The sequence below is a fragment of the Eleginops maclovinus genome, chromosome 10 (assembly GCF_036324505.1).
Source record: "Eleginops maclovinus isolate JMC-PN-2008 ecotype Puerto Natales chromosome 10, JC_Emac_rtc_rv5, whole genome shotgun sequence".
Taxonomy (NCBI): Eukaryota; Metazoa; Chordata; class Actinopteri; order Perciformes; family Eleginopidae; genus Eleginops; species Eleginops maclovinus.
Window position 1 is genome coordinate 13,562,110 of NC_086358.1, and position 25,206 is coordinate 13,587,315.

Here is a 25,206-nt window from a genome sequence, read left to right on the forward strand (position 1 = left end):
AAACCTGTCTCAGGAGTATGTGCATGGCTGAGACATAGTCTAACTACTTGGCCAGCGGGGCAATGGAAACTGTTCCTGCATGACTTTATTTTTCACTGTTGATGGTGCATTTGAGAGAGCGAATGCACAAGTCTAGGTATGGTTTATACATTTCCATGAAACAACAATCAGATGCAGAATATTCAGCCGTTTCTCATTTGGTTTCGACTTGGCCCACATTGGCTTTCCCATGGCCTGCTCTGAGAATGTGTTCAATATGCAAAGTAAATGCTAGATTATATTCAAAAGGATAATAAACAGTTTGTGTTTGTTCTCCCTTAAAAATTTAAACACCCAACCCAGCATTCAAGATTCCAAAAAGGCTGCGTCAGGGTAACCATAGTGCTGCAATTTGGATAAATGGCGAAGATGAAAGCCGAATTACGTTTTTACATGCCTTCTAGACTGCTTGCACATTTTTCTGAAGGCACAAATGTCTGGGTTTGTAATTACACACTAAATGCTGTTTTTTTTCCGAGGAAGTATGTGTCGCTGCACAAACATTAAACCCGGCTGAAAAATGGGTAGGTTGCACAAAGCATGTCCCCCGATTTGGAGTACCTACTCAGACACCCCTGATGACAACAGTACCATTAGAATAATCAACGGACACTTGGCACAAGGGTAATAAGTCTAAGGTTTTCTCTCCTCACATTCTTTCAAATGGATCATTTTGAGGTCGTGAAGCATACAAATGAAGTACAAGTTAATGGAAAGTAAACAAATACCTTTACTCAAGTACACTTTTAACGTATTCGTGCTTTACTTCCATTTTGTGCTCTCTGTACTTCCCTTCCCTACCATTTAATAGGAAAGTATACTTTTTCTTAAATAAAAGTAATTTTGATTGGGGGATTTAAACTTTACATGATGTATTTCACAACTAAAGATTTATAAATTAAAACTAAATGATCATTAATACTAAGTATAAAACATTTGTTACAGATTAAACTACCCAACAGTATACAAGTAAGAATATTATCCAGTTAAAAGTAGCTTAATCTTGAAAGACACTAAATTAAAGTTACATAAAAACAGTCAATAATATAATATGATTATAATATGAATATTATAACACTCCATGTGGTTAATTTTGCAAAACGAGAACTTTGATACTTTCCATTAATTGGACTTTGAATGTTGGACCTTTACTTGTAGCTACATTTATCGTTTACTTAAGCATTTGATCTGAGTATGTCTTCCAAAACAGGGAAATACTATCAATCGGAGAAGTAAAATAGCTTTTTTGGGTGGAATAAATGTCTTTTGCCCTGTCACGTTAATCATGTCTGACCCCTGAGATTTATCTTGGGACCTCTGTTGGGGATCCGGACCAAGAGGGTGGGGACCACTCTATAGTTAATATGCTGTCAGATTGTCCTTTTCATAACTGTTTAAATACATAAATGAATAAAATGTGCTAGCAGGTATTGTAGTAACTTTTAGCATTTCATTTTTAATAAAAAGAAAGAGACATGACTTCTTCAACATAGTTATTTCCCCAGTATTTGTCTTCGATAAGAAGGAGAGTGAAGCCATTTGACCTCTGTGAGGGAATGCGGGGTGCCATCACAGTCGGTTTGAGGGGGTAGAACATCTCCCCAGTGTCAGGGAGACAGAAAAAAGACACGGGGTGTGATTTGTTAAATGCGGGACACCCCCATGTATTGTTTCGACAACATGGGGGACATCTGGTGCTGGCAATACAACCCAGTGTTGAGGTCTCCATCCTCTTTCTCAAGCAGTGAGCTGTGCAGCATTGAAGCACTGCCTGCACATTCTCATGCTAATACTCAGAAGGCAAGAGCAGATGTGAAACATTTGGTTCTGTTTTTGTTCACTTGTAAAGAAATAATGTGCCCCGTTATCATTATTTCACTTTTTTTGTTCTTCTGCGTGTCATAAAAAGAGTCTGTGGTTGAGGGCATCTTCTTTGGTGGCCTAACTTCAGCTGCATGTGGAGAAATGGTCCCACGAGTGTTTTGAAGATCTGAGGGTAGCTTTTTTTTGGCATCTTAAAACAAGCTGCCACAATGGAAAAAAGTTTGGAGGATGCACTACACAAACATATTTATAAAATTACCATGGCAAGCTCGACAGTTGCTTCTACCTGATTGTACACAGATATGGTGTTTGTGAGTTTGGATGTTTTTTTTTAGTATGACTTTTTAAAGTTTCAGCAATCAATAACCTATTTGGTTTGATGGATTAGTATTTATTGTGTTGATTATACTGTACATGTTCAATCTTTTTGCTCAAGTAACTAATTAAAACGAATTTAAAAAAGGAAATGTTGATTTCAAGTAGAATTTCTTTTAAATAGAGGATAAACTTGCTATTGAATCCTGTACAGCTGCATTATGCATGTTTACAAATGTGCTTGTGTTATATTACTTGTATATTATTGTATTTCCAAAGTGTCTTTGTAGCATTTATATCAACTTCACAACTTTATTTTTGTACATGGAAATTCCCTTTAATTTGCCTGAGATGTTGGGTGTATCAGTGTCTCCTCCCACCTGGTACATCATTGGCTCGTGTCTGCTTCTCTCTTCATCTCATTGGCCGGGGAGGTGCCAATCAAGCAACCTGACATGCGAGGCAAGTTTACAACTCAATACACGTGCGGGTGGTACATCAGGGTTGGTGGTGGCATCCTACACAGAGCAAGGAAAGAAGTGAGAGTTTTACCTGAGTGCGTACATCGTTGCAGAAGTACCTGCGGGAGGTCATTTTGGCAGTTCTTGTCAGTTTTGGCGTTATCTTTCTCACCTGTGCTGCAGGTATCATTTGTTGTCTTTTTGGAGGTGTTATCCACAGCATACCGTGGATGAAGAAGACTCACTCCTCGGTTTCTTCATGGCAAGGAGACTCAATATTGTGTGCCTAGCATGGCTGCGCCTCCTGCACCGACCTCCCAGGGACCGGTATGGCTTTTAGCCGCATCAGTAAACTGGACCCTCCTTGCCGAGGCATCTTCAAGAAAGCGGCGGTCATGCTGTGCACCCTCTTCACCTCCCTCTTCCTCCTGCACTGCTTCATCGGCCGCTGCAGCACCACTTCACCGGTTAAGGCGTCCTCCGGCCGGGCTGTGGGGCTCTTCGAGGACTTTAGGTCGCTGAGGACTAAGAGACTCGCGCACCAGTGGACCTCTGGGTCGGAGCTGACGGGCTACGGGGTGGCAAGGCGATCTTCACGGGTTCTCGCGGATGAGCGCACGGTGCAGGTATCCGAATTACCCGAGGAGGAGTCTTTCATCTTGCCACAACCGGATTTAGTTGCCTCCCGGAAAGTGTCGCCGAGGTTCGCAGGTAGACTCAGTCCACTCGGGGAGGGGAGCAAGAAGCTGCCCCAGGCTCTCATCATCGGGGTGAAGAAAGGAGGAACCCGGGCTCTGCTGGAGTTTCTCCGGGTTCATCCAGACATCAGAGCCGTGGGAGCTGAGCCGCATTTCTTTGACCGAAACTATGACAACGGACTGGAGTGGTACAGGTGAATAATTAATTAATTAATTGATTACATTTATCAAAACCTAGTGAAGATCTACATTTAATCACTTTTTAGACCCACATGTTTATTAAGCATACAACAGTCTATCAAACTGAGGTAAAATACTATATATATATGAAAATGCCTATATTAAATATGTCCCACTTATAATAGGCTCAACTTCTGTATATTGTTCTTAGTCATTTAATTGCCATGATGATAAATTGTGTTTATCCAATTTTTTATTATGCCTTCTATTCCATCACTGATAAAGAATAGTCTACACAACCCAGAAATCTTCATCTCAACTTTTGTTGAAGTGGCCTAGCTGCTGCTGGATAAAGCCTGTTGATTTATTACTGTACATTAGGCCTGCTTTCTTTAGATGTTATCAGGCTGCTCATTCTGTTGCACATTTTAGGGTTGACTGCCTCTAAGTGGCTTTGGTCAGGGCCATAGTGGAATCATGGTTTGTTGCTTGATTAGGCTGGGAAGTAAGAAGAGGATTAAAGTTATAAAAATCTAAACAAGTTGCCATTTACATTTTCTCAGCCGAAAGAATGCCCTCTAGAACTTTACACAACTGCACGTGCTTAGGAAACCTTGAACTGGTTTCACGATTTTTTAAAAAACATTTGTTAAATCAAACTTAATTTAGTTTGAATAAGGTTCTTTATAAAGAAAAGTGATGAATATTCAAAGTCTTTTGGGTGTTTTTATAAGATTTATTGGCTTTGTTCCATCAAACCTAGGCGTAGATCATACTTTTTGCTATTTATTTTTGTATTATTGTTTACGTACCTTTTGTTCATTGCAAATGAACACTTTTTTCCTTGCAAATTACAAGAATCCTAAATCAAGCTTCTGATCTAAAAAGTTAAAAAATTAACATAGTGCTTAAATGTGCCGGCCACAAGTGCAAAACTCGACTAAAGTTTAAAGAGGAATAATTAACTGCAGTTAAATGTAGAGTAAATTGTGCCGAATTGGTAATTTGCAACATTAAACACTTAATATCATGTGACCCTTTTTAACATCTTTTAAAGTCAAAAGCAGATTTGTTCATCCTTTATTACAAGGAAGCAGTCTGTATGTGCTTTTTCAGCATCGTTTCTAGTCTCAACCAACAAAAGTGCAACTTTAGAGAAACTCTCATCCCACTTAAACACACATTTACTCTCTGTCAAGGTCTCTATCCCCGTGTGGAGAAATATGCTGCATTTCCCTCCCTCAAGTCGAATTTGTGATTGATTTCATCTGTCAATGCGTGTGTGTGTGTGTGAGTGAGTGTTGTGTGTTCACATTTCCACAGGCCTGTGGGGAATAATGGCTCTCGCTCTCAGTGGTTCTCTGTCTAATGGGGCATTGCCGACATTGCCGCTCTGTTATTAAGAAGGATTAGGGCCATAATGAAAGGTTACCTGAGTGTCTCAGGAGGTATAATTCACCTTTTGATTGAGTTAACACTACACACAGCACCCTCTAAAAGCCTGGAGACAAAACTTTTACTCTCCCTCACTGACAACTCCCTCCAGACCCTTCTTGCTCACCCCCTCTCCTCCCCCGAACTCTCTGGCTCTCTCCCATCTCCCACTCACACACCTCCCTCTTTGTGCCTCTCTGAGAGTGAACATTCTCTTTTCGCCATCACTCTTTCACACCCTTCTGTTTACCTATTCATCCATTGTGGGGTTTTATATCCATGAGGGTCCCATCTATCCCGAGGAGTTGCCAAGATTCTCTGGAATTTGGACCGTTCCTCCAAGGATAGACCTTAGTGCCGGTTCCCCTTAATGCCGTCCATTTAAAACAGAAGGACCCTTGAATTAAAAAGAGGAATAAATAACTGTTGCAACAGCATGGCCCACTCTGCGGGAGTTCATCTTGTCATCTCTCCTCGACAACATCTGAGAGTCTTCCTGTTGATGGCTTTTGTGTTTTTCTGGAAGCTTTTGATTGAGTCGCATACATTTGAAGATGTTGGCTTGAAGTTTGAGGTCATGTATAGGTGTTCATCTGTGCACTCTGGAAATCAGTCTGATTGCATCGACCCCTTGTCAATAAATGGCCACAATCTTGGTGCCACAAAGCAATATTTACGGTGCCAATGCCGACGATTTCATGGCTGCATGAATGTTGAAAACAGACTATTTTAATTTATTTAAAATTGTCAAAACTAAAGGACAAACTCTGACTGCTAAAAAGCACCTCAATGGATTTAGTACCTGCCAGTATATTGTTGTCCTTCAAAATAAATAAAATAACAATCTGTTTGTGCAAAACAATAGATTTCCTGTGACTAATCACCAAGTCCAATTTGCTTGATTTATGTGATTCCTTTCATTAGCTGCAGTGAATACTTAAAACGTAGAAGCTCCCGTCTCAGGAGACACTTTGTTTATTGTCGAGGCCGATATGTGTCCCTCCGCATGAATCACTCGTCTCCATGTCCCTATGGGAATGTGTACTGTAACACCTCTAAGCTCTTTATGTGACGTGGCCACATCTCCAGCCTACTTTTCCAGCTTTCTCAGTATTAAACATGTCTGGCTTGTTATGGGAATTTCCATCAACTGCCCTCAAAACTCCACGGCACACACCCAAAGCTATGATGCAAAAAAGCTTTGATTTACTGAGGATAAAATCTCTGATCATGAAGCTCATGAAACATTGGTAGCTTTTAACTTCACTTTAATGTGGGCGAAGACTCCAAAGAGTTGGGTAAAAGTCTCTCTCCCTCGTGCATTTATTCAATTCAAACAACTTTATAAAACTTTTTATAATTTTGCTGTTTAGTTTTAAACTTAAAACATAATTTTAGCTCCCTGAATTGAATGTGTTTCTTTTCGTGCCCTTTTTGTACAGAGACGTTGAGTAAATTTAAACCTTTTGTCAAACAGGAAACCAAAACCCCGTCTATCAGTGTTACATTTCACTGCACATTTCTCAGCAGTGTATCCATATAATCACGTACAACCTGTTAGGCTTTTGTTGTGGAAATGGACACTCGAAGTGAACAAGGAGGTCGAGCACAAACACTGTGAACTACAGCAGAGGTCCGGGCTACAAAGTACTCAGTATTATGTTTTTGGCCTACTTGGGTTACTGAACACCCGGCTTTCACCTGTCTAGACCCGGCCGCAGTTCGTGTTTGATGTCTGCAGACTGGTTGGATTAGGCTTCACCAGATCCCTTAATGGGTTAATTATCCTTCTTAAAAACATGCGTGACCCGTTAAACACAAGGGCAAAGTGCCACCAACTCCGCCACACGCAACTTCGTCTAGATGCAAAACAAACACAAGGAATATTCACACACACACACAACCAGGATCTTTGTGTGCCCTACAGTCTACAAAGGCCTTAAAGACACACAATAACAGAAAGAAATCCAGTAAATAAATGGGTTTATGGCAGCTTCTATCAGCAAATATTTTGCACATTTTATCACTTCGTGTATCTATTTCAGTGCCTCTTTAAATGCTTTCCTTAGATGTATTTGATACTTGAAAACATGCTTAACTATAAAAGCAGAGAAATAACATTAAATAAAGGGTTTCTCTCTTTATAAAAACTGGCGTTGTTTGGAAGAAAGCTCTGTAATGGTAATAAAAAATGGCTCCTGATCATAAAAGTGGTAACACAGTGAGGATTTATTTTCGAAAAAGACTATGTCGGTCTGATGTGTGCGTGTGGCAGGACGCTCCAAACAGTAAATCTATATTATTTATTTTTGTTACTGCAATATTAAAAATGTAAAATCAAGATGTAAATGTACAGGATAAGAATGGGTAATAATACAAGGCTATTTTCTTCATTGCTGATTAGCATTTTTACCACTTCAGGCTACCCAGTAAAGCTTGCTTAACTTCATTAAACAAAACTTTAATGAAATCAGCAGTTAAGAAAATAAAGACAAGTTTGTGCTGACATTGAAAAACTGTTGAATTCTCTTTGAAAAAAGGGCAACTTGCTGTTCCTCATATTTTGGCTGTGTTTAGAGTGTGGCAATTATTTGGGTGACAGAGTTTAAACTCTAGCCTTGTCATTCTGAGAGAGAGGTTTAGGACTGGTGGAAAGCATGACACAATTCCAACAGGGAGCGGCTTGATGTCAATAGTGAAGAAATGGCTAAAGACTTCTTCAGTTATGTGTTTTTATAGGACAATATACTTGTTGTTGCAGTCCCTTTTTTAAAGCAGTATCCACACTAAAAGCCTTTTGACAATACAGAAATGCACAATTCTTGCCTGTAAATATTAAATGTCTGTGGTTTTAAGTGTGAAAAGTAAGAATTAAAGGACTGGATATGTTATGTGCTTGCTTTTGTAAAGGTTATAATTAGTTATAAAGTTTCCGTCTTTGAGCCTTCGTCTAGTCATTTTACAGTCCTCGTAAATTTAGGCGCAACCTAACCTGTTCCGCACTACGGTGATTGGTGGATGCCTTATATCCGCGGTACTAAAGCGCTTAGAAATGTGGGTTTTGGGAAACAATTCATAGGTACTGATTTCTCCTATAATATAACCAATTCACAAACACATTGGCAATTGTCATGCATGTGTACATTGTTTATTGTTGTTTGGCTGCACCAGGTTGTCATGACCAAACCACACACCAGCTGGAACAAGAGGCCATCTTTAACTGTGTGAGTACTACGTGTGCATATGTATGTGAGAATGCAAGCCGTAAGCACCTCCAGTGTACTTTTGACGCTCGCTGATGCCCTCGGACGTAACCCGGCCTGGAATAAAGTTAGGACATGTTCCTTGGCTTTAAACAAAGTTTCAAAATAGTTTTCACAACCTGCTCCCTTTGCACCACATTTTCTACCAATTCCACAATGCCTCTCTGGGTTTATAAATCATCCAAAATTAAGTTATTGTTTTCATTTTTTAAGTTATGTGTATTTGTGGCAAAAACCTTTAAATGCATCTCTTTGGACTTTTATGTGAGGCTTTCCAAAGAGCCATTTGGATTCTTAGAGAAAGAGCTTTGCATGGTATTTTTTTGAGGTAACATACTAAATTAGTTAGACATGCTTCGTCATGAAACAGGATGTGGGAATGGGACTTATTATGGAAGGGAGAGGTTTTATATACTACCCTGTATATAAAACCTGCAGGTCTACCTTCAAGTTTAAATAAAGTCCTTTCCAAAATAAACTCTTTGGCACGGGAGCCTCAACATTTAGTATATTCTTAAACATATGTGTTATTTTAATTTATATTTCAAAAGAAAAGGGGGGAATTCCAATATAAAAAGTGAACTAAAATGTATTTTTAATTATCATGATAATAAAATGATTTACTTAGTGATTTAAAAAAAACATTTATAGCGTTGTTTGCTAGTGGATCAAGATTCTAGTACATCTGCTAGCATGGAGAGGCAGGTCTGCGGACGGCAGGTGGAGTAGAGCACCGGCAGAGGAGGGTGGAGGGGTCATGGTTTGAGTTGCCGAGGGCACGACCAGCGGAGGAAACGTGATCACCAGAGACCTCCAGAGCATGAGTTCCAAGCGGCCTATGGATCGTGAAAGTGATTATCGGGAGTATAATTGTAAAAGCGGGACACTCACCTCCTGCTGAAGGCATGCAACCCACCCATGACTGTAGTCCCCCCTCCTTGCCAACTCCTTGACCTCCGCCACCCCCACCGACATCTTTGCATGCCCTTAGCAGCTGACCCTAGGAGGCCCCATGCAGGGGAGCCAGATAGAAGCAAGGGGACTATCCAAAGTAGTGCCTGTCAGCAGCTGCCCTCTGGCATCCTGGGAATCTGCCCCCCGATGGGTGAGTGAGGACAGGCAGCAGGTGCAGGGTGCTCTGCAGACACCACCTGGATCTGCACCAGACGCTCACACCTGATGGATTCACCTGGCACACTTAAAATAAGAGCTGTTTGTTGACTTCGTAGCTAACTGGTTACTTTCATGCACATATTTCGGGCCTCGGAGATCAGGAACCCCGGAAGCTTTGATGAACATGTGCAGAAAGAGAGTGTGATTGATCATGGTCAGGAGGGTCACCAAGAGGGCTGCCACAGAATGTGCCACCCTCAGAGTTCACAATGCCAGCAGATGGTACTGTAACATTAAGATCGGGTTACATTGTTTCTAGGATTCTGTTGTTTGTTCACTTTTGGGTTTTTGTGTACACTAGTCAGCAATCTGTTTGACCCCGTCGTTTCTCAGGCCTGTTCGGCTCAGCAGCTGTTTGTCCTTTTTATGAGGTATTAGCCCTTACATTATGAAGCATTTATTCTGGGATTCATATTTCAGATGGAGTATTTGAGGTCACTTTTTATAGTCCTAGGGCTGAACAAAAATACATTGCTTTGTGAAGCTACGATGCATCGTAATCGCCTCTATCGTCTTATCCTTTCTCTCAAGACATTTGACCTTTTTCAAGACATTAGCTTTAGGCCTGCAGCACTTCACTCTGGTGATATACCCAACGCCCTTTGCTAGTTTAGTGGTTTTCAAGCAATGCCCATGAATGTCAGTGATGTTTATTTTCCCTGAACTCCATGGAAACCTGCCAGGTAATGTTTTCTAACATCACAGCAGTTCTGCCTTCAGGCTCTTTACAAGCAACACGACCATAATGAAAAAAGGAAGAATCATGTTGGCAATTTTCTTCCTATACTCTATTTCTGTTCCGTTATGTTTTCTTCTTGACAGTCCAAGGTTGATGGAAGTTAAGTATTATCCTTTCACAAACAAAGAGAGACTGTAACCCTATCATTTGGCACCGGAGAGTCAAGGGGCTTTAGACTAGACTGTGTCTCAATTCTCTCTTCGTGGAAGCGATCTCAACAAACCACAAACAACCTCCAGAATTCATGCATATCAAGATTTTCAGAGGATTTGCCAAAGCGCTTTAAGATTTCAGAAACGTGCATCCAAACCCATGTTATTTGGGCACAGAAGGGTTTGGTAAATGATGCATGGATGGAGCATGTACGCGTTACAGCCCTCAGTGGTGCGGATTGGCAGGGCAAACCAACGCCTCAGCGTGATGGATCTCTCTTTCCCATTTCACAGGCAACAGCTTTATCACAGGACAGGGAGACCTCCATATTTTCCACCAGAGAAACAGTCAGAGACAGACAGGGCTATGGAAAGCCTGGGAACCAATAAAAAGAAGGAAGCCTTCTCCTCTTGGGTCCTCCATTTTCCGTTTCCAACTGTTATATTTTCTCTAAAATACTTTTGCCTTTTTTTCTTCTGGCACACGTGTCGTCCTGTATTTCAATTCCCTGTAAAATTAAAAAACATTCAAGTGTTTACTACTCACGAAGTTGGAGGTTTATCTTTCCAGCTCTGAACTCATGGTCACTCAGCAGTAAAGGTTTTTCAAGAGTCAATTTTTTTCAGCTTCGTGGCCAAACACTGGATTTTTCCCTCTCTGCCTCTGTGCTTAAAGGCATGGACTCTGACACACTTGCCATGTGTGTTATCTGCAGCTGCCTGTGTGGTGATAGGATGGCAACAAACATCCTTTTTCTCTTGTTCCATCGGGACAGAGCCTGAGCCAGTCGCCTTGGCAGGGTTCGCCTTGCAGACATGGGCAGAGGCTACAGCAGACGGCACCTCAGGCTCAACCTCTTTCTGACTGCCCAACCTCTGTCTCCATGCTGCAAAACATAGAATTAAACTGTAGCTAAGCTCGAGGTGTGTGTGTGTGTGTGTGTGTGTGTGTGTGTGTGTGTGTGTGTGTGTGTGTGTGTGTGTGTGTGTGTGTGTGTGTGTGTGTGTGTGTGTGTGTGTGTGTGTGTGTGTGTGTGTGTGTGTGTGTGTGTGTGTGTGTGTGTGTGTGTGTGTGTGTGTGTGTGTGTGTGTGTGTGTGTGTGTGTGTGTGTGTGTGTGTGTGTGTGTGTGTGTGTGTGTGTGTGTGTGTGTGTGTGTGTGTGTGTGTGTGTGTGTGTGTGTGTGTGTGTGTGTGTGTGTGTGTGTGTGTGTGTGTCTTGGAGTCCATCTGAAATAAGGGATTGGCATTTTTTTAGCACGGCCGACAAAGAGGCCAACACAATATTTCCTTCAGATGTTATATTCGAGCTTTCAACACTTCTACATCCAGTTTATTCTGTATATCCCTGCTAGAGGACGAACAAAGAGTTGCATGGTAGTGATGAGGGAAATAAAACATGCTGAAGATTAGGGTTTGGCAGTAGTATAAACCATGACCAGAAATCCTGCACAATTTTAAAAAAACCTAATAATGGAAGTGTTGAATGGAGAGGGAATGACGGAGTGGCATTTAATCTGCCTCGAGAGCTATTTTATTCACACAGAAGCACAGCAGATCCATTGCATGTGCGGTTTTAAAAAGCTACCTGCTTCCTCAAGTCCAAACCCAGCTGTTCAAACAAACGCTTTACATACAGTCTATTGTATTTTATATTTGAAAGGTTTCACGGCACAAAAGACCCATTCACTGGATTGTATGGCAGGGTTTTTCTTCACCAATGATCAATTCAAATGTATCACAATTCTTCTATGAACTCATAAAGAGTGCAGGTCTATTTCTCATAAGTCAAACAAGGGTCGTTACAATCCCAGCTGCTTTATTTTTAATTTTCTCTAACATTTCATTCATTTAGAGAAAAGATGGCAAACAGCTTTTGCTAACTACCTCCAAATGCCAGGCTGCTTGATTAAAGAGAGGAATCTGTTGGAAAATGAAATTGCCACCCCAGACCCGCTTATTGATAGATGGAGTGCAACAGCACGGTCTGCGCCTTTTTACATAAAGATGGAAGAGGGTGATAAAGGGTCTGTGTAGCACGCAGGCCGTGATTGATTTGCCCACAGAGGAGTGCAGGGAAGCCACCCAGTAATTCAATTAATCTTAACCTGAACACTAGTAATTGCTACTGTAACTAGGTCTGACTGTACATTAGACAGGAGGGAGATGGCTGTCAGAGGAACATGTCCTGCTAATAGAAGCAGGAAGGAACATCCTCGAATTCTCTGGAGTTGCACAAAAAGGGTTCCTTCTTTCACTAGTATCCTTTCTCCCAAAGATGAGGATTTGCATGTTAATGAGAGGAGCAGGGGAACAGATTTCCTCAGTTATGAACCAGTAAGGAGGAAGTGAGAGTTGAATCATGGAAGGGAAATTATGGATTCAAAATCTTGGAAAAGCTTTTCACTGCTGTTAAGAAGACACATTCTCGCAAAGGTAGTCTCCATAAAGATAAAAAGGGTAAAATGACAACTTTTGGGAGGGGATTATGTGTTATTTCTTTCTTCTCCATTAGATTTTGTATATTGAAGAAGCAAGATAAAACATGTCAATAATACATGAGACAGGCCAGCTGTTTCCCACTGATTCCAGCCTAATGCTAAGCTAAGAGAACTGTATACTGTGTAGCTTTATTTTTGTATTTCAGGACATGGAATGGTTATAAACTTACTCCTGGTAAGACAGCAAATATGCAAAGCTTTTAAGGTTTAAACTTGTACATAATTGATGCTAAACTGGGGCTGAAAGCCACATTTCCAAATTTGCATCTTCACATTGTGCCCTTCTGCACCGCTTTTCACCACACAGACACGGGTGGAGTCTTTATTGGCTTAAATGAACAACCCAGGTCATTGTTTTCTGTTACTTTGTTTCCAGCACCTATTGAACTCTCCAACAAATGATTTTGTGATTTTCAGAAATCCTTTGAACCCACCCTGGGATATTGATCCTATTGTTTCCTGCAATAGCACAACAGTGGTTTGAAGGTGTTAACTCCAAACACACAGGAAGACAAGTTTCTTTATGGGCAGGTTTTATGCATCCTCTGGCAACTGGACACCTCGAGAACAGAGAGTAAATCAGGTTTACAGTGAAATCTATTTTTCTTACCCTGGAATGTCCCATTCTTGAGCCGTAGCTATTTCTTCTCATGAGCTTGTGTCCTGCACCCCCCTGAACATCAGTTCCTGTCACTGATTCTGAGCCGGATCACAAAGCTCAGAATGAAATGCCAAAATGTATAAAAAAAACTGACCCCTTTATATCAATGTTTCCTTTTTGAGTTAGTGCAGTCAATTTTATTTACACAGCTGGCTAGTTGTGGGTCAACCATGGTCAGTTTGGTCTAAGGGTGTAACAACATTGCGGAGCCTGTGGGACTCGACGTGAGCCCAAAGTCATTTTAACCGCCAAACATGTGGTGGAGCTGCTGCTCATTATATCATTATGTTGTCAGGGCGATTGTTTATTCTGACGTCTTCCTCTCACACATCCTCCCCGACAGTCATATCATCAATAGGGGCAGGAAGCCAGGCACCAGCACGGTCAGATGTACAACATATAGCATTCAAAGTCCTCTCTAACAAGACGGTTGCATGTTCTTTATCCACTGCAGCTCCCACCGCCGCCTCCTCCAACACGCCCCCATCAATTATTAATCAAGCCAATTAGCAGGGCTGCATTATTCACCAGGAAGCTGTGATCACATCCATTAACTTCACTGCCTCATTGTGGCTCTCCCATGCGGCCCTAGCCCACAGTCCCCTACACGTTGTCTTCATTTTTGACCACCATGCTTTTTCCAGTTTCCAGCACATTTATGTAGTGCTGTACGCCCTTTTTTTTTTAGCTGATGCTCATTACATGTTAATGTATGTAAGTGTATTTTGCCATGTAGGGACTATTCAACAACTTCCTACCACACAAATGAGACAAAAGTTAAATAGAATCAATAGAAATAAAAACTTTGGGGAAATCTCAAACTTAAAGTAATATTCTTGAGTATTTTCTTCAAAATAAATGTCTGTTAAGTCACCTTTGATAAAGTAACACAATGGTGATTGAGCCTTTGGCCCAGTGTTAAAACCTTTTGCGTAATTTACATAGGTACAGCCAAATGAAACTGAGAACTGCAATATTGTAGCTTTATAAGGGGAAACATTATTAGACAAACAAAACTAATAGTGGAATGACTCAAATTAGTCTATAACTATTTATTTATGACAGAAGACAAAGAGCAAAACTAGATCTAAATCCGGCACAGTTACTTAACATTTAAATAAATCATACCCCTGTCAGTGTTTGTGAACAGGAAGTCATGTTTTTGCCGTCCTCCCACTATTTCCCACAGCTCTACGAACAGAGCTCTGGTCCCGATTGCTTGTCACTGGGATTTATGGAGCCTCCTATCTCTGAACAAAATCACTTCCTGTTTTCCCTGTGTTTACCGGACACACAGGCGGGCAGCCGCACATTTGATAAAAAGTGATTTATTTTCATTTGCTTATCTGCTTAATTGATGTCCCCCAGGCCTCCCTGACAGCCCTAATTTCATTACACAAACAATTTAGAGAAGTTTGATTAACACAAATGAGAGTTCAGGGCCCCCGACCGGTTTACATGTGGTTCCTACACATTAAGAGTCATGCTTTACTTCACACTGACCCTTTGCACCACAGTCATTAATAACCTGCCTACCGCAATGGACGGTAGCTAGCAAAATATTTTAATTATCACTCTATTAATCAATAAAATGTTGTTGCACCATTTTTCTTTGAGTAAGAAACTCACTCTTCTTGTGTGTTAATCATCATTCGGTAATATAACATATGTTTCACACCTAACTGAGCTTTAGTTCGCTGCAATGAGCCAATGTGTGGCTGATTTAAACCCCTTCCTTCAACTAGATTCTCATTATGGCCATTGAGACGCAACAGTATTGATTTTGTTGTTGAGGAGTCACCTCAAGCATTGATTTATGGCCCTTAGGAGACAACTGTGTGTAATTAGGCTCATATTGTCAAGGGTTCACCCCACTATCGCCTCGGCTGTAGTGGCTCATTGATGATTCTGTGCTTTGTTTGCTTGCTAATGGAGAGGCCTTAGCACACACACATATGCACCGGAATGCACACACACACACACACGCACACACACACACACACATCCATGCACAGACTCGGTGGCTGTCGTGGGCCGGACTGTTTCTGACATACCATTTATTACATCATAATATTTTCCACTCAGGCCAGCAGCGGCGGCAGGGAATATTCTCCTTCACCGCCCTGTTTTTTGCTCTTATGTTCCTTCTCTCTTTCTTGTATCCAACTGGCTTTTAAACAGAGCTTGCTGTGGCGAGGCGTAAATCCAGCAGGAGGGATTTCCCCCCCCACCCCCTCACCCACAAAGCTTTTACTTCTGGCAATCCAGGGACAGTACGCGTTTCTAGCTCTGCCCGATGAACTCTTGGATGCACATTATAGCAAAATGGCCCTTTTTTTAGAAGAGCTCTTTCAAATCTCTAGGTGCAAGTACAAACACTCAAGAAGACTTCAGAAACTTCTGTTTGCGCTCCACATCTCAAGGACTATGCTGGACAAATGCACCCACTGTACATTTCTCTGGTAGAAAATGTTTTACATTCAGGTTTTCACTGGAGGAAGAACTCATGCTCGTTGTTTGCAACACATTTTAATTTTGCCTCACCACCATTCATCTATAGGTTTACAGTTGCATTACAGTCCCGTAATGTAAATGCAAATGTGATTGAAATTGGTTCATAATGGCCTCAACTGTCATGAACATGAATGGCACTAATACGCATTTCGTTTTGGTTTGCTTCTTTTCTCCCTAAACGTGTTCCCTTGAATGATTGTGCACACCCAGCCCCTCCTCGTCACTGTCTCTACACTATTTATCTGTTTTTTTAATTGTGATTTGGCTGTATTTATTCACACCGCAGCCTCTATCTGTATGTGCGGCACATCTGTCATTCAAGCCTGGCAGAGTTTGACTCCATAACAGCGCAAATATCCAGCCATTATCTCTCCGCGGAGTACTCCCTCAATGTTAATGTGTTTTTAGGACAATTACATCAATGTGAAATATTGAAAAATAACCCACTGATTGATAACATGAATCATCAAGCCTGTGTCCCCTCCCCCCCTGAACACCTCATTTACCATCTTCGTGGCAACATGCCAGGGAACTGCCTACATGCCATCAAATACTCGCTAGAGATGGAGTTATGGCGCTGGCTTAGTAATCAGATGGGCTTTGGCGAGAATTAGAACATTCGTTATTGGACCGATACAAGCAAACGGCTGCATGGGCCATGCCTCTGTAATGCCGTACATAAATACAGTGCAGACCTGCTCGTAAAAGAATGAAGTGCAGCATCCCTCATGGAGATAACTGTTAATCTATAGCTGTTAAAGTGTTAGAGCATTTCAGTCAGTCTTCTCGCTCAGCTCCAAGGCTTTACATTTGGAGGTAAAGTATTAAACTGCAGCGTCGCTTCTGCAAAAGAACCAATTCAATCGGATATCATGGCGGGGGGAAAGTATCTGGCATTATCTTGCTCTACCTTCTTCTCTGACAGCCACTATGAGGGCTCAGCAATATAGTTGAAATCCTTCTCATGGTATTAATTCTGGCTAATGTATGCAAAATCACATTCAAACTGATGTTCCAAGAATTGTAATCTGTGTACAGGACCAGAATATTCACGCGTTGAACCAACATTTTGTAAAACGAGTGGTTAAATGTGGTTTCAGACCAGCCATATAACCAACACTTTTTAGATAAAATCAGGTCGTTAATCTTTGTCCTGTCACAGAGCCCGTCTCAATGTGATTCCTGTCTATTATGTCAAAATAAAAGCAAACTTCCATTCAAAAAAGCAATATATTGACAAATGTTCTAAGACACAGCTGTCTTAGAACATTTGGATAAAAATGTCATTTTCTGTCTCCGGTCTCAAACTCACTCTCAAGCTTTAGCTTAGCGCCTTTTTTAACAGGGAGAAAAAAGAAACCTCCACTACACTACACGCATTGTCCTAGCCTCGACAATGAGGCTCTGCCCTGTAATTACATTCTATTTCTAAAACCATCCATCTTTGCTCGCAGAGAGCTGACAGGCTAAAACATTAGCACGTTGTCAACGGCTCCTCAGACGCCGCATTTCTCCGTTACACTTCATATTATCTCGCTCCCTCAATCCGGCTACCCAGATGGGGTTACCTCCTTGCAGTCTGGGGAGGAAGAGGAGGTGTTTTCCTGCTGTGAGGGCCAGTTTAGCTCCGCCGATATGGGGCCTCCTGGCTTCTCACTGGGGGTCTGTTGAATTCTGGGTCACAGCCCAGCCCCAGGCAACTGCTGGCTCTGCTTTAGCCATTCGGTGCCGGTTTAGCCCCTGTGACATTGTGGGTCATTTTTCACTTTTTCTTTCAGCGACAACCTGTTCTCTGTCCACTCCACCTCACCGGCACTGCTTACAATCACCCGTGCAACTGGTGCTGATAGCATGCTGTTGTCACACACCTCGACATCACCTGTTCGTTATGAACGGCACTGCTGCCTCGACAGAAACAACCTGCAGCAAGTTCCATTTTCCCCAGGCTATTTATTTAATGGATAATGCAAGGGACGCAAAAATGGAAATCACGCATTCGACCATGTCTTTAACCCCTGATCCTTCCATCCCGCCTTTCCCTGAACTGCATTCATTCTCATCCACAGTGAGCATAAATCATTTTGGTAACTTGTTATTACCAAGCTCATTATTAATTCTCCAGGAAGCAAAAAAAAAATCCTATCAAATATTTAAAGCTCCTACGTGTGAGTACAGGAACATAATCTTCATCTGCCTCCATCTCCCTGGCCCTACAATCTAGGGAAAAAAAAAAAAAATTGAGCCAACACGTTTGTAATGAGTTTACGTCAAAAGAAGCGATAAGAGGGAGCATTCATACATGCTAATCTCTGCCCCTCTCTACTTCTTCCGCGGTGGCAAGGCGACGCGGCAAACGTGCGAGCTCACTGGTGTGCTCTGCCGTGTCTTGGCACCCAGATGAGGAAAGCGATGCGATGGTGCCAGGCGCTTTGTCTTCTGAGCCTGGGAGTAAAAGGATGGAGGGAGCAAGGAGGAGGGGGAAAATAAAATGTGAAAAAGGCGGTAGACAGAGAGGAAGAGAGCATGGAGACAGTGTAATCACTTTTACACTCCCCGATACTGCTGTCCGCCTGACGCTTCACTCTTATCCCCAGCCCCCTCTCCCAATATCTCACACTGTCTATGTGCCTTTCTCTGCTGTCCCTTTTTACTCAGCCTAAGCAGAAACTTGAGCTCTCTGGTTTTGTATGTATTGAATACGTGCAGCAGTGTTTTTGCTATCTTGTTAACTATTTGTTCAGCTAGGTAAGCTTACACTCCTGACTTCTTGTGCTCCTAAAACTGGTTAACTGTCAAATATTTGGCTTTCATTATGTCACAGCTATCAGATTACACATGGAAATGATGTTTTACTGCCTCTTGCCCTCTGCCGCTTATAGGTCCTGAGACAAAGTACAAACTGTAATGCAATTCAACATGATGGCAGCTGAAACGGACACCGCTGCGAGGTAGTCTCAGAGTAAAATACAATGATGTTCTGAGTTCACAGCGAGGAAATCTGCCAAGCCCGTCTGTTGGCTGAGATACTACCTGACTAATTTTGGCTTCGCTATATGCTCATATTTGTACAGGACAATGACTCCCTTTCAGAAGTTGTTCTATTTTAGAAAATCCCAGGCGGTTTACATTCAGAGCTTTCAGATGTTCGCCAACAAGACTCTCAACCTGTCAAGTTCTCACTTTAATTGTGCGTGTAGTACAGTACAGCATGATTTTGAGTCCACTGTTTTAAATAAATACATTCATATGCTTACCTGTGCTGCCGATATGAGATGGAAATATTAAAGTATAATGAAGATTTCAGTTTTGAGGATGACATCATTTACACAAGCTTTCAGTCTTTTGGAGATATGCAAACACACAAAGTATAATCTTTTTAGCTCTTTTTTCTCACTATGAATTACAACCAAATATCTATTTTTTGCAGATTGTTTTTACATGTTTTTATTTTAAAAAAGCTAATATTTGCTGCCTACCTTAATTTTAAAGGTACACAACAGGGGGAAAGTCTTTAGTCCTGATCCCATTTTGGTCCCCATGACACTTATTTTATTTTTACAGGAGCTCCCCACTGGATGCTAGTTGACCGTTCTGGTGAAACGCAAGCCATAGCAAGTCCTACTGCTATGGCTCTTACAGTATAATGGAAAACAGATGCAGCAGAAAACCTTTGAGGATTTAAACTGGCTCCGAATTTAAAATAAGCTGTGATTTATCATTGCCCCCACTGTCTCTCGGTATTAATAGCAGCATAGGTTAGTGGAGCAGCAGAATTATACAGGTTTTAATTTAAGATGATAACAATCATGTCTCAGCATGATTAATACTGTCTTAAATAGCATTTTCTAGGTGTGGCCATATTTAAAAAAACACTTCTACCTTTTACAGTGTTCCCAAAAAAAGACCAAATGCGTGTTGTACGACAAGGCATGCTCTTCAGTTTACTCATGTTTCCTTGTGCGGAAAATTAAACCTTTATCTCTGATTTAACAAGACTGGGTTTAATAAGCCGCCTATCTGAATACATATTAGATCATACAGGAAGAGCCAAGGGATAGAGCAAAGCTGAAACAACACAGTGATCGAAAAAACACCACCATGTTCTCATGGGGTTGTTCAGTGATTGAAGATCCTAACAAATCTTTAAGGGAAAGATGAAAGTGCAGCACACAGAAGTACATAAAAGGCTAAGCAGTTGGAAGTTTTCACCCCAATAAAAAGAGAAAATGTCAAAGTGTTTGTTGGTGAAATCAATATCACCACACTGCGCTAAGGAAATGTTCAAGAATACTCATGCCAGTGTCTGGCAGTCTACAATGAGAGGAGGGGGGGAGGGATCGTCTTTTTGCCAGGCCATCATTTTATTTTGGTGAAAGGATCTGAATTAGGCTTTAGCTATCGGACTTTAGCCGTAATATTTTTAAATCGCAAGCTTTTCCGCCTTTTTTCTGAGCTCTAATATTTGAGTTGCTTTTTCTCTCAGCGACAAAAGCAGCAGAGGCACACTGGCGGGATCTGTGCCAGCAGAAAAGTGGCTCATAACAGATATCTTTTTAACAACAGTCTATATGGCATATCCAGCAGAATGAAATGTTTATGTTGAATGTTTCAGCAGCTTGGAAATCACCATGGTAATGGTCCCAAAGACAAAAGCCCTAGCCCTTTTGTCATGGGTAATTATCGCAGAGCAGTCCTCTCAAATCCTTCCATTTGGCTCTGAACAAATTAACATTTAATTTTGCTCTCATGCATTTGACACTGGGTTTTTACATTTTTAATTTTATTGTATTCAAATCAGACTTGAATGTAGAGTTTAAAGACCCATTGAAATCATTTCCGTTTGAGGCAAGTGGTTCTTTTTTCTTCCAGATTATTTCAATTGCTATTAACTATAGAGTAAAGATTAGTAGGGCTATAGAAAAAGACCACTTGAAATGTCCTAATTAAACTACCTTTAGCATATTAGCGAACAATCAGGAAACACAATGCCTTGAAAATTACCTTTGGTATTAAGTTAAGGTGTCTTATCACCAAAAGCTGTTGAGAACCTAAAAACTGACTTGGCAGAAATAAACAATGGCACTGAGCTGTTGCCAAGGCCGATCCCACTGAAGTGTCATCTCCACTTGCTCCGTCTGAAATTCCATGTAACTCTGAAGTGGGTCAGAGAAATATGAAAAAGTAATGCAGGCGCTGTGTCTGTGAACTCAGAGATACATACACCCCATGTGATGAGATCGGATATGGAGCTACTGTTTGGGTTAAAATGAGTGGTTGTAAAAAAATTGGTTTCATAGTCATGAATCACCAAATTCAAAATATAGCCTCATCTCTGTTGGCTCGCTTTCAGTTCATGTGGGTTTCTAACTCTCCGGGCAATAATCAGTTTAGCGTCACCGTGAATTCGGACACAGGCTCAATGTATTTTACACCTGCCATTGGATTGCCATGTAATTGCACCAATCCACGTGGAAATCCAGGTGTGAATACACCAAGGAAGCATTGGGAATAGATTAAAATTGAATTGCTCTAACCACCTGGGGTGCTGCAAAAAATAGAAATATTTCCTTAAGCCACATCTGTATTTTTATACTTCACTCAAATCACTGTATCACTAACAATGTTACAGATAATTGAGAGGAAATAAACATCCTCAGGTTATAGCAGACCTATATAGACCATAGAATAAATGGTTTAAAATTATTATTAGATCTGGCAGGCATTTGTACGTAGGGCAACCGTAGTTTTTAAGCCACAGTAACAATTTGGCTTTAAAGACGACAATGTCAGTTGCTCTGGTCGCTCTGTCCTCTGCTAAAGACTGAAATATCTCAAAATTCCATTGGATGGCTTTCAATTACATTTTCTACAGATTTGCATTGTCCCCAGAGGATAAACCATATGATTTTGGTCATCACCTTATTTCATCTAACTCTTGCATGAGTGACATTGATGTTTTTTGAAGGGGAATCTCTCAACGACTATTCGATGCATTGAAGTGACATTTGCTACAGATGTTCATAGTCCCCAGAGGATACGTTGCAATTACAGTGGTGATTAATCAACGCTTTATCTTGCATTATGAAAGCACATTTTAAATTGTTCGTTACTTTTGTCCATGTAAAAATACAATGGTCAGGGCAAACAGAGGGTAAACATCTTGTCAGAATGATGCTTTAAAACGTTTTTAAAATAATAAAATCTCATATAGAATGCCAGTCGTATATGGGATATTTCTGTCTGTCTGTTTTCTGTCTTCGTCTTATTCTATTTTAGTACCCTCTGCCTCTCTGCTCCTCATCACTCTCACCCATCTCGCCCTTTCCACTCCACACCTCGCCCCCTTGTCCTCTCTGCTGATACGCAGTCTGGATCTGAAAGTGAGCCTCCTTTCCTTAATGTCTGAAAGGCCTCAGTTGGCTCGAATGCTTCCTGAAGCCCCCCTCAGTCACTCTTCCACCATAGTTAGAGGGGGTGAATAATTCACAAGCACGTTGCCATAAAGATAAAGCTTCTTTTTCCACCCTTACGCAATAAACCGGGGACTTCCACTCAGCACCAAGGAAGAAAGAAGTATTCTGTTAAAAACACTGCTGATAAATTTATAAGAACATACTGCAAAGCTAACTCTATAAATGTTTTACCAAAGCGCATAATGGTAGTTGTATGGAAAGGAAAAAAAGGGAGGAATAACGTAACACTCAGGCGAGTGTCCAGCAAGGAGATTTATTTATACAAGAGAAAAAATAATGTTTACTACAATATTCTTGTACACCATTTATAATCGAGTATCAAATTGCACATGTCTTTTTTCTTTCCAGACATTATTTATAAGATCTCTAATCTTTGAGTGTATATGGAAAAAAGAAAGAAATTAACAAGTGTAGCCAGACATTTCCACAGAGATAAATTGTTTTTTCAAGTGTGTTTTGAATGTTTTAATTCATCAGATAAAAGCTAAAATGACTTAATCTAAAGACACATTTCCAGTGTTCCAACCTTTTTCTAATCTACTTTCATGTTGTAGATTAACTTTACTTTATTGTTTTCCCACATTTGAGCTTAGAGAGGACTGCACATTTGATCCTCCTTAAAGTTTCCTACTTGTCTTCCAATATCACTTGGAAGTGGTTTAACAAAGTTGTTCTTTTAATGAAACTGAGGTTTAACTTTAAACAAGTTTTCCATTTTCACTCTAATTTCCTGCCAGACACAAGCACCACAAGCTTCTGAAACATATTCACATCCTTTTCTAATTTGAAACGCACCCAATCAGCAATCAGCAATCTGACAATGAATTTCCTGTTATTTTAAAACTGACATTTTCTAAGTTTTTCATCCGCAGTGACAGTGTTATCTTATGTGTCCCTTGTGTTGCGCAGGGTTACTTTCCTTTCCTACTTACTCTTTATCAAAACCATGTCATTTCCCAGAGGAAAACGGCAGACCCTGTCTTCCCATGTTGTTTTCCGAGAAGACAGAACTATCTTATCTCGTAATTGTACCTCTCAAAATTGCTTCCTACCCCCTACAGTTCCCATGTACCACCCTGATTTCCCTCTTTACTTAAAGAGCCCACCTTGGATAATTTCTACTTAACTCAAAGTGCAAATTGCTTAAAAACTTTTCTTTGCTTCATTTATGAAAATAACTAGTTCTTAACGAAGCATAACTCAAGGTTTTTTTGGAGCAAATGTCCCTATATGACCTATTCAACTTTGTTGGTTGCTTCACTTTAGAGCTACTTATGATTTGGCAGTAAATTATGGGAAGAAATCCTTAACCTCAAATCAGTTTGGTTCAGGATTTTGTGATTATTTGCCTTACGAATTGAACTTTTTGGGATTATTTAGATTTTTTTAATGACAGATTTAACCTCATGATGACCACGTTGCGCATAGTAAGTAAGTAAATAAATTAGCTCGGAATCTATTGGTATGAAGGAAATATAGCTCTCATATACCAACGGCCACCAAGAGAAAATCCTGCACACTGTTCGCCCCTTATTTAATTTAATTTTTAACCATCCTGACAACAGAAAAGTCAAGATACTCAATTGTGCAATGGAAGCTGTGTGATACAGACAGCAGTAATCCTGTGTAGCCATGTTGGAGGAGTTCTTAACTGTCCGGGATGGGGTAGGATTTAGACCCATAAAGTGCAGGTGTGCGGTCAAAGGTGACACAATGCATGAGGATTCAGTGGAGGGGGAAAAAAGGTCAGTTTGGCTGATCCTGGAGGACTGAGACTGTCCAGGTCATAAACCGGGCGATTATCCTGACCGGCGCTGTCTGCTGCTGGGAAGCTCACACCTGTAATCCCTGAATTATAAATAGGTTGATCCCTCTGCATCCAGCCTCAGCTGAGGATGAAGCCATTGCACAGCCCATATTTAAACAATGTAATTAATGCCAAGGGAACATGTCATTTTGGCATTTAGTAGTGTTTCCATAGGAATCCCAGAGTAGTTTGCAGAGGCTGTTACATCCCATGCATATGTTTCCTTTTTGCTGTAATGTTTGGCGGCGCTGTCTGGCAGAGCAGTAAAGCTCGGAGCTCAGAGGAGTGGGCTTTCACCTCACCGCACAGCAGCCATTACTCTAAATCACCCCTCCCTTCTTCCTCCTCTCTGACCTCCGCTAGCATCCACTGACCTGGAAAATATCGTGTGAGTCCAAGCCACCGGGAGCGGCGCTGGCCTTTGCTTCGCCTGCAAACAGCAGAAATATTGAGCCAATTACAAGATTATTATCTGGTGGCAGTGGCAGGGGAACACTGTGGGAGTGTAGTTATGCCTGCCAGGGCTCCCTGCTGGACAAGGAAAAATGAATCAAAGGCGTGTGGGCTGGATGTGGGGGGGTGGGAGGGAGAACTGGACAGCTCTCAGGCCCATTTGCTTCTATGTCTTTACAACTCCTGTCAATTGACAGACATTGGCAAAGCTCCAATCCGCCTTTCTAAAAGGATAACACAGAGAAATGGCCCATTCAGAGCTGATCATTTGTTAGTTGTATTCTTCTTTCTAATTCATATGTCATGTTGTCATGTTATGTGTACAGTAAATAAGACATTTTGTGGCATTTATATAACAAGCAGACATGAGTCACAGCCTGTATACGAGGACAGAGTTGAGTTAGATTGTGAGTAAAAGGCATTCAGTAGGGAAACGAAAGCATTGATGCGTCAGGCCCGTTACTTAAAAGCGGTTACTTTTATAAAGCCTACAAAGGGGGAACGGAGGGATGTTACTGTGT

The 25,206-nt window shown here is 41.1% G+C and overlaps 1 protein-coding gene across 1 annotated transcript in view; it reads left to right on the plus strand.

Moving 5' to 3' along the window:
* Positions 1–2,681: 2,681 nt before the first annotated feature.
* si:ch211-216b21.2 (heparan sulfate glucosamine 3-O-sulfotransferase 3A1) overlaps positions 2,682–25,206 on the plus strand; it is a 28,868-nt gene continuing 6,343 nt past the window's right edge. Inside the window, exon 1 of the mRNA XM_063892501.1 lies at positions 2,682–3,531. Coding sequence (XP_063748571.1) covers positions 2,969–3,531 — 563 coding nt within the window. The 5' untranslated portion in view covers positions 2,682–2,968. The remainder of the gene's footprint in view (positions 3,532–25,206) is intronic.